Here is a 9,733-nt window from a genome sequence, read left to right on the forward strand (position 1 = left end):
TTAAAATTATTGAAGGGTTTTTTTGGGGCATTTGCATGAGGCAAGGGAAGCCACCTAACACATCTCATAAAATCTATAAGTATTGTGTGTTTTATGTCTAACAGAAACACCCTCCAATAGTCTTACTTTCCTCATCTCCTTTTTTATTGTATCATACCAAGTTCTTCTTAGTTTTCATACAACAATATGGCTGGATTTTCAAACGAAGAGGATGTCGCGTTAATTCGTTCTTATTGTGGCGTTGCTAGAGAATCTATTATCGACATAAACATTAATGCGACTAGTTTTTGGCAGCGAATACTTGGACATTTTAGAAGTGAGATTAACAACGAGAATGCAAGAAACATAAAGTCAATACAGTGTAGAGTGACCATGTTGAAAAAACATGTTAAGAGATATGTCGGCTTTGTGAAACAGAGTATCCGGGGAATGGCTGATGGGGGATATGACGTTGCCACGGCTGTAAGTTTTATTACAACTATTTGCATTTGCGTTATTTTTTCACACATTAACCGTATACTAACACAAAAAATGAATTTTACGCAGTACCAACTGGGAAAAACTGCATATGAGGCGGAGGGTAGATTGTGGAAACATGGAACGGTGTATGAAATATTTAAGAATACATTTGCTGATGAATATGATACTGCGGAGATTCCTCTTCCGTTTCTGGGAAATCTAAATGGAGAAGAGGCTTAAGACATTACAACATCATCAAAAGTTATTGTGGATCAAATCTGTATTTTAACCCTCACGAGACTAATTAATTATGTTGTTCTAATGTACTATGAGGTTTAAAATAAAAGTAGTTATTTCAAAAGTTGTGCGTTAATTGTTGCAATAAGTAAGAAAACACATAACATCATAAACATTTTACGATTTCGAACAAACAATATTAACCACGCATAAACATCTCAAGAGAACAAGATTTTAATTTATATGTGAGTACCAAAAAAATAATTGGCCACGAAATGTTTGAAAGGTTGCCCTAATTTCGCCTCATACATGGCCATCGCCTGGGCACGATTACCATTTGCAAGAACCCGATACTGCCTAAAATGACCACAAATCCTTTTTAGCATGCTAACGCGGTGTTGGATACGTATAGCAGAATACCAAACGCTTCCATTCCCAATTTGAATCAAAAAGTCTTCCCTCACTCGACACCAAAACGCCATACCCGCCTGAGAATTTTCTGTATCATGATCCATATCTACAACCTTACAATAACTTATGACTAGAGCGTTATCTTCATGCATTGTAAATCGTGGCATCGTGAGTGATTATTGTGGTGGAAATAAAATAGGTGACTTTGAAAAATTGGGAGGGAAAATACTTTATCTGTTGGTTGAGTTTAGAGAGCACTAAACCTCCAGAGATAATTGAATTGTGACGCGTTCTTCAAAGATTTATAATAAAATTCTACAATGGGTTTAAATGTAAATTTGAAATCCTACAAAGGAATAGATTTGAAATAAGGGGAACTTGCAAGCAAGAGGTGTCATCACTTGTCAGCCATTATTTTGCATGCCATTTTCTGTTGCGTGATTTATTTCTGTTATCTGGCAGATAAAGACTGATACATAGTACAACAGATTAGATGTGGAATAGTAGTGTCTCTGACATCTTCAATCATCACCTGTCACAGTGTGTTTTCAAATCACACCCGATGGAGTTTTCCACCACTTGGATGTCAGACAACAGTGTATAGATGAGCATTGAATTATGCAGTTTTCCCTTTTGATTTTTTATCATACACGTGGAATGGAATAAAGTGGTTTGGGATCTCGTGGTTGGGGAGTTTGACGACTTAGGTGCAAATATTCACCGAAGGAAATGTGTTTACCAACACGTTGGTCGCTGGATGAAAATGAGGTTTTAAATAACACAAACATAAAGAAACTCAAATAAACGTTAACATACATAAAAAATGTAAATAACACACAATACATAAATCATAAACATTACAACAGACCGGGCGTCATTGACCCGAATAAAACACATGATTAAACATTACATCATAAACACAAAATATAACACCATAAATCAAAGAGCAAACTCAAATGTACTTACTCGGACCATTCCACCAAATGACAGCTAGGACATTCCCAGAAATGTGCACCATAGGTGTTCTTATCTTTAGAACGATGCAGTTTCATAAAAAACCTACATCCAGTGACTGGGCATGACGCCCCCTTTTCATGTTCAACCTTAATCATCCCTTTTTGTTTGAAGTTTTTGCAAAGTTCGTTAATATTTTTATCATCTCTGGACTTGATTGCATCCTCCAACCACTGAGCTTCTTCACGACAATTGTCGAATTGGCAACGAAGGTACCTACTCTGTCCAGGTCCCGATTCTAGTAACAATTTGATGCCAGCACAACCCTTTTGCGGGCACTTGGAATAATCTAAGGGCATTGCATGGCTGAATGGTCATCAAGGAAACAGAGCGGACAAATTTGGTTTACTTCTACACACACAATTTGTTTTCCGGGTAGACAAGAAGGATCGCCACTAATTTTATGGTGTATTTCTTTGAGTGGTTGATGGAGTGTATTTATAGGAAATAATTGTTATTATTTATAAATGAAATCCCCTTTTACAGAATCTTGCTGTTACAGTGTGTTGATAAGGATAACGAGATTTTTATTCGAAGTTGTGGTGAAAAACAGTGTGTAGATGACTTAATGATAACGACTTAAATTGATTGGTCTGAGTGCTTTCAACTACTAAATTGGGATATGAGAAAGTATACGTAAATAACTCGTCGTTTAACATTACAGTGTAAACCGGTGTAGGAACCTGGTAGAAAGCATACACACATAGTTTGTCGCATAACCTGCGGGTGTAAACAGGGTGTTAGAGAAAAAAGGTCAAATAAATACAAATACGACGCGCCATTTGTAATGGCGTTACCAGTGGACGCCTTTTGAAATACCGTCCCGCGCCTTTTCTAACGACGTACGAGGGAACAAAATTTTCGAATATGCTACAACACGCTTTTTGTAATGGCGTATAACACTTTTTGGGTGCGCCATTTCTAATGGCGTGCCTGGATTGCACTCAGATTAGATCCAAGCAATCGCTTGGATCAATTGGAAATCTCCGTAACAGTGACACATTAGACCACGCTTTTTCCTCCAAATCCTGGATCTTGGAGTACCATTAGAATAAGTCTTAGGGAAGATGCCTCTTAAGATTCAGGACACATCAATTTCATCGTCCACCATTTGTCCTTTTGAGTATGATGAGTTGTTATATTTTTGACTTATTCAAACACAGAAGTTGACCATATGATGTGGAACTCACCAATCTAGTTGGATGGGATAATCATATACGGCTGGTCCGGCTGGATTGGTCGTTTTCCGTATCTATAGGCAAGATCCGTAACAAGTTACTTTTACCAAAATACCCCACTCAGTAATCTAAAATATTCGCATCAACTTGCTTGGACGATTCTAATTAATGTCATTTTAAATGAAGGGATATTATTCGTCTAATATCTCATTATGCTGTATTAAGGCTACAGCAAAAGCCATGTTTGTTATTTTGCGCTGGCAAAGCTATTTAAAAAAAGAAAAACAGGCTGCAGTAGTGGATTCATATTCCATTTCACGGCTCTTTATATATACTGTCTTTCTCCCCCTCAAGATTTTTCTCCCACAGATTTTCAGATTCTCCTTTCAACACACACGCAAGTACTTTTCTTCTCCACGATTTCTCTAGATTTTGTGTAATGCCGCCTATTTTACTGTAGAAAGACTGATTTCCATTATTCTTTTTTTGTATGTTGGAGTTAAACATTTGTACAATTTGAATCTGTGGTACAGATCCTTGTGAGGTTTTGCAAGGAACGAAAGAGAAAGAAAATCGATAATGTCGAAATCAGGAGCATTTGATCTCGCATCTGGTGTTGGCGGAAAGATCGAGAAAAAGGAAGTGCTTTCAGCTGTTGATAAGTATATATTCTCTTTAATCAACATTCTGCATGTGTGTTAAGAATTTTATTTAATGACTATGATTAACCTTTTTTGTATTAGTTTATCTCTTCTATTCATCCGATTAGTTTCTGATCTACTATTTTGGTTCTTCCAAACTGAATAGTTCAGAGAAATTGAATTCTTAATGGTCAATTTCGTGGATCTGGTTTTGTAATTCTGACAATTGTGTTTTGTTAAATTCCTTAGCAATTTAGATCTTGATTAGTCTTGTACTAGGTCATTAGCACTATAGCCGACTGTATTTGTGCCAATCGGATTCTGATAATAGTTCAGTTTTTTTAGTTTTTTTTTTCCTTTGTAATCATTTGGTGCCTGATATTATCTTATAGGTACGAGAAGTATCATGTTAGTTATGGAGGAGAAGAGGCAGACAGAAAAGAAAACTACACTGACATGGTGAGGTTTTCTTCTATTCTATCTCAGGGATTTGCCAACTGTACTCTAACCTTACATGTGGAAGACTCACCTTTTAGCTAGATATTTTTGGGCAAGTCAACATTTATTTGATGTTGGATCCTCTGAACATGTATGTCGATACTGTTAAGTGGGATTAACTTTTACATGACAGAGTCACACGATAATATCCAAGGCATGCAAGAATTATGACCTAACTCTTTTCTAACTCTATTGGAGAAGCTACTTCAAGATTAAAAAAAAATATATGATAAAGAATTCATGAAGTTCTCTTCTAAAAATATTCGAGCTTGAAATTTGATATTGTTATTGAGTGATTAAGGTTGTAATTTATCTGAAGAGTACACAGCAAGTAGGTACAGGTTAAGGTATCTCTCTTATTGGCTTGAAAAACGGCTGAAATGGCAGCAATGTTTCTGAATTCTGAGTAGAACTATAAAAAACAAAACCAATATATAGGTAAATAAAGGTTTCCTTTTGCTGTTTTTGTGAACTTATAGAAGCGTTCTTAATGTGGTTAATCACTGTGCATATACTTCATATTGTTTGGTTTTCTGAGTGTAAACTACTCAAACATTTCCTATATTACAATTTTGTGTTCTTCTTTGTCTTGTCTCTCTTAATTTGATGTTCATGGGTAAGATTCTTCCATGTTATTCTTAAGATTAGAAATCAACAATATGAACTGTGTGTAATTGTGTGGAATTCAGGTAAACAAATACTATGATCTAGTGACCAGCTTCTATGAATATGGCTGGGGAGAATCTTTCCATTTTGCACACAGGTCAGCTGTTAGCACTATGTTTATTTTGTACTTTGAGAAGTTATAGTTGTATTTCTTCTTTGTGGCTTTTATATGGCAATCACAATACAGTCTGTTTTCGATAAGCCCATTTAGTCTGTTTATATGGATTGTTTGCAATCTTTGTTGATGAGTATGGTCTAAGCTTGGGCATGACTTTCATCATCAGATGGAACGGAGAGTCGCTTAGGGAGAGCATTAAGCGTCATGAGCACTTTCTAGCTTTGAATCTTGGCTTGAAACGTGGACAGAAGGTACAAGTTAGTTGATTGCATGCTTTGTATCACTGGAATTCTACGTTGATCTTTGCTCACCTGGGGTTTAATTTTCACCTCTTATGTTTCTTGGGTCATTCGATTTTCAACATAGGTGTTGGACGTTGGATGTGGTATTGGAGGACCGCTCAGAGAAGTTGCTAGATTTAGGTATCGTTTCAATGACTCATGATAAATTTTACCAGAATCGTTCCTTTTACGGTTCCACGTGCTTGAGATGTTAATACTTCTTAAAATTAGTTAGTTATCAGATGATTGGATTGTCCCAATGCCTAGCATGCTTTCCACATGTTTCTTCTACCATATTGGTACTGTGGGGTTCGTGTTAGTATTTTAAAAGCTGGTGTTATGAGAGAAACCTGTAGTTCCAAAAAAAATATTTAAAAAGTAATTCACAGAGAAAATGTCATTGCTTTTCCTCTCTTTTTATAAAGGAGGCCGTTTGTTTTTGCTTATTGACCATAACGCAGTTTCAAAACAACCAACGATATTAAGGCTATTTATCCCACTCTCCTTTTCAAAAATGAAAAAGTTATTTTACTTAAGGCTATTTTACTTAAGGCTATTTATCCCACTCTCCTTTTCAAAAATGAAACTAGCATTATTTGGGTCATGATAAAAAAAAACATATTGAAACAGCCCCAATGAAATTAATGTTATGAAATAAATCTTGGTGTGTGTTGAAACAGTAACAATTACAGTTTACTTGTGGCTATTTCTCGCACTCTCTTATCCAAAACGAAACTTGCATTATTTGGGTCATGATGTCGTTATATATCAGCCGCCACACTTTCAAATGTCAGTGTTCATGCCCCAAGTGCAAGAAATAGCTATGTTAGTACTTAGTACAGTTTGAAACATCTTTGACCCATTCTGGATCAGGCAGGACCAATTACGTTTACTGTACAATGTTCAGGGCGGAAACTGGTCTGGAATTTGTTTTCTTAGCTAAGATGACCCGTAGACTGAAATTAATGTACTTCAAACCATTAAAATGATGAGCTTCTCTGGTGATCCTTTGCAGTGGCACTTCTGTTACAGGGTTAAACAACAATGAATACCAGATAACAAGAGGCAAGGTTTGTATATATTTCTTTGCTTTATGATAATGTATTGTTTTTAGCCGACACATAATTTCCTAGTATAAAGACTAAACTCCGTTTCCATTCTCATGAATTAAAAAGGTTTCTTTCTTCAAATATGGTTACTTACCTACACTCACATTTTCTGATTGGCAGACACTTAATCGAGCTGCTGGAGTTGATGGTACCTGCAATTTCGTGAAGGTAGTTTTCAGTATTTGTATTTTTTTTGTTCTGTAATCCCTTTCTATGGTTATCTTTCTGTTTGACTGTTGGTTCTTTGTTACTTTGTCTTGTTATGATCTCAGCAACAGATTACTTAATTATGTTTATCTACTATTGCAGGCCGACTTCATGAAAATGCCTTTTGCTGATAACACCTATGATGCAGTGTATGCAGTAGAAGCGACCTGCCACGCCCCAGATGCTGTATGTGCTTTAACAATATACTCAATTAAGATTTGAAATTCTTAGTGCTTGTGGCCTTCTGTTTGTCACAGTTTCTGGTATTTCTCTACTGACATCGGCATTTCATTGTTTTATGGCTCAAACAGCTAGGTTGTTACAAAGAGATCTACAGGGTGTTAAAGCCTGGACAACGTTTTGCTGCATACGAGTGGTGCATGACTGATTCTTTTGACCCCAGTAACCAAGAGCACCAGAAAATCAAGGTAGTATAACATGCATTGAACGGGATCGGAGATATTTCACCTTAAAATATTTTCGTGTTATGAGATGATAAATCTATTTCCTCTGACCAGGCAGCAATTGAGCTTGGGGATGGCCTCCCGGACATAAGGCACACAAAACAATGTCTCGAAGCTCTGAAGCTTGCAGGGTTTGAAGTAAGCATCCTTCATGTTGTACCGTCTTGAATCTTTTCATGTGGACTCACTATCTCTGTTTCCAATTGCTTGATAACTTCATCTGATGAAGCCTTGGGGTATATGTGAATAGGTTATATGGGATAAAGATCTTGCTGAGGATTCGCCTGTGCCTTGGTATTTGCCTTTGGACAAAAGTCACTTCTCTTTGACTAGCTTCCGTCTTACAGCTATGGGACGTTTTGTCACAAGAAATATGGTTAGCTTTCTTAACATTTAATGGAAATTTCAAATTTGACGAATTTGTTTCCTATGATTGTTTTTGTCATGGGGGTAGTCAAGTAGTAGGTAAAATCCTTTGCATTGTGCAGGTGAAAGCCTTGGAGTATGTGGGTCTTGCTCCTGCAGGAAGTCAAAGAGTTCAAATGTTCCTCGAGGAAGCTGCTGAAGGCCTTGTAGCTGGTGGAAAGTAAGAAAAGTCCCTTTGGGACTATACCCACATTTCCCTTTCTATATATAGACCCTTATATCCACACCAAAAATTGATGCATTCTCCACTCATACTTCCAGATACTACCACTAGAATCCTAGATGATATATTTGTTTAGAAATTAGACCATTACATCTTTCGTTATTAAAGGTTTTCTACAATCATTGACCTCTATGTCTACTTTACAGGAAAGAGATTTTCACACCGATGTACTTCTTCTTGGCACGCAAACCACTATCAGCTTCAGAAACTCAAGACTCATAAGCTGCATGTACCCTGTTTTTCTTTGGCGTGGACGGTTACGTGCAACTGTGAGATGAGCTGGGAACCTATTTTACAATCTTCACCTTGTTTGTAATTCCACCAGGGCTCAAGCAAATGAATAGACCTTGTAAGATGGAACTGACCACTAGAGTAGCTGATAACTATCATTACCGTTCGCTCTCATTTGGTTGATTGTTCTTTTATTGCATTAGATTTGTTATCGGCTCTTTAATTTAACGAGTGTTTGTTTAATTGAAAGTTCAGTCTACTTGATTTTGTACTGAATCTTTACACCCGTGCTAAAGTCTTGACAAAAAGGCAACATCGTGTCTAATATCTAGTAGGGTTTTTGTACTGCTACTTGGTAACAAGACTGAAGAGTTTTGTAAGGAGGTTAAGTTGGTAACAAGACTGAAAAGTTTTGTAAGGAGGTTAACTGTGTAGTACCTAGGCAAGTGGGATAAAATGGAATTATCCCAAATCAAATGAAGGCTATTATTGGGGCGTCACATTCTATTAGAGGGGCTTCACCTAATAGGACAAAAAAAGGGTCACCCAAAAGTAATATCAAAAACCCCTTATCTCAAATAATTTTGTAATGACCGAACAATCCTTTAGTTAATTTTAATTATTTGGAGAAATGCACATCACAAGGATATGATTTTGGGGTACTTGCTTTTACCACCTTAGGAGAGTTTGGGGGAGATATCACGGATTTTCTGAAGCGTCTGCGAAATTTTATAGCTAGTCATGATGTTAATGTACGGGCTGGTGATTTTTTTTTTCCATAGATTAGGAGTATTTATTCAAAAGGGGTTGGAGCTCAGCTTGTTGCTAGGCTTCCAACTAATTTCCTACCGGATGATAATCCTTTTGATTTGTAATCCTTTTCTTTTAAAAAAATTAAATAAATTTTAATTTAATTAATTTCTACGGTTGGAATCAATGTAAACCCGGACGTAAAATCAATTTCTACGGTTGGAATCAATCCAAACCTGGACGTAAAATCAATTTCTACAGTTGGAATTAAAAGGAACCTGGACGTAAAACTACATGCAAATAAAATTCTACGGTTTAATCCAAACCTGGGCGTAAAATCAATTTCTACGGTTGGAATCAATCCAAACCTGGACGTAAAACCAATTTCTACGGTTGGAATCAATCCAAACCTGGACGTAAAATCAATTTCTACGGTTAGAATTAAAAGGAACCTGGATGTAAAACTACATGCAAATAAAATTCTACGGTTTAATCCAAACCTGGGCGTAAAATCAATTTCTACGGTTGGAATTAATCCAAATCTGGACGTAAAACCAATTTCTACGGTTGGAATCAATCCAAACCTGGACGTAAAGTCAATTTCTACGGTTGGAATTAAAAGGAAGCTGGACGTAAAACTACATGCAAATAAAATTGTACGGTTGGAATTAATCCAAACCTGGCCGTGATTTCTTCATAAACTAAAATTACGTCTAGAAAAGAAGCACCGAACCTAGACGTAGCACTAGCAGAAACGTTACTGAAACCCTAATTTTATTTAAATGTCATTCAATCTAACCTATTTTAAGCACGAAAACGA

General features: G+C 36.5%; 1 protein-coding gene across 3 annotated transcripts; it reads left to right on the forward strand.

Moving 5' to 3' along the window:
• Positions 1-3,567: 3,567 nt before the first annotated feature.
• Positions 3,568-8,471, forward strand: LOC113313126 (cycloartenol-C-24-methyltransferase-like). 3 transcript variants are annotated; one of them, XM_026561847.1, is made up of 14 exons: positions 3,568-3,700; positions 3,833-3,961; positions 4,333-4,399; positions 5,128-5,201; positions 5,389-5,473; positions 5,589-5,644; positions 6,519-6,573; positions 6,733-6,780; positions 6,922-7,005; positions 7,131-7,247; positions 7,338-7,421; positions 7,534-7,659; positions 7,772-7,869; positions 8,079-8,471. In XM_026561847.1, the coding sequence occupies exons 2-14, from the start codon at positions 3,879-3,881 to the stop codon at positions 8,152-8,154; spliced, it is 1,053 nt and encodes a 350-aa protein (XP_026417632.1). In that variant the 5' UTR covers positions 3,568-3,700; positions 3,833-3,878; the 3' UTR covers positions 8,155-8,471. The 3 variants fall into 3 exon arrangements, with proteins under 3 accessions (XP_026417632.1, XP_026417634.1, XP_026417633.1); XM_026561849.1 differs by having other exon boundaries at positions 3,572-3,696; XM_026561848.1 differs by having other exon boundaries at positions 3,596-3,735.
• The last annotated feature ends 1,262 nt before the right edge of the window (positions 8,472-9,733 follow it).

This window comes from Papaver somniferum, chromosome 9, assembly GCF_003573695.1.
Source record: "Papaver somniferum cultivar HN1 chromosome 9, ASM357369v1, whole genome shotgun sequence".
NCBI lineage: Eukaryota > Viridiplantae > Streptophyta > Magnoliopsida > Ranunculales > Papaveraceae > Papaver > Papaver somniferum.

Coding starts and splice junctions, on each gene's coding strand:
- LOC113313126 (XM_026561847.1), top strand. CDS start 3,879: ATGTCGAAATCAGGAGCATTTGATCTCGCATCTGGTGTTGGCGGAAAG. Junction 6,574..6,732: donor ACCAGATAACAAGAGGCAAG/GTTTGTATATAT, acceptor TCTGATTGGCAG/ACACTTAATCGAGCTGCTGG. Junction 7,660..7,771: donor GTTTTGTCACAAGAAATATG/GTTAGCTTTCTT, acceptor TGCATTGTGCAG/GTGAAAGCCTTGGAGTATGT.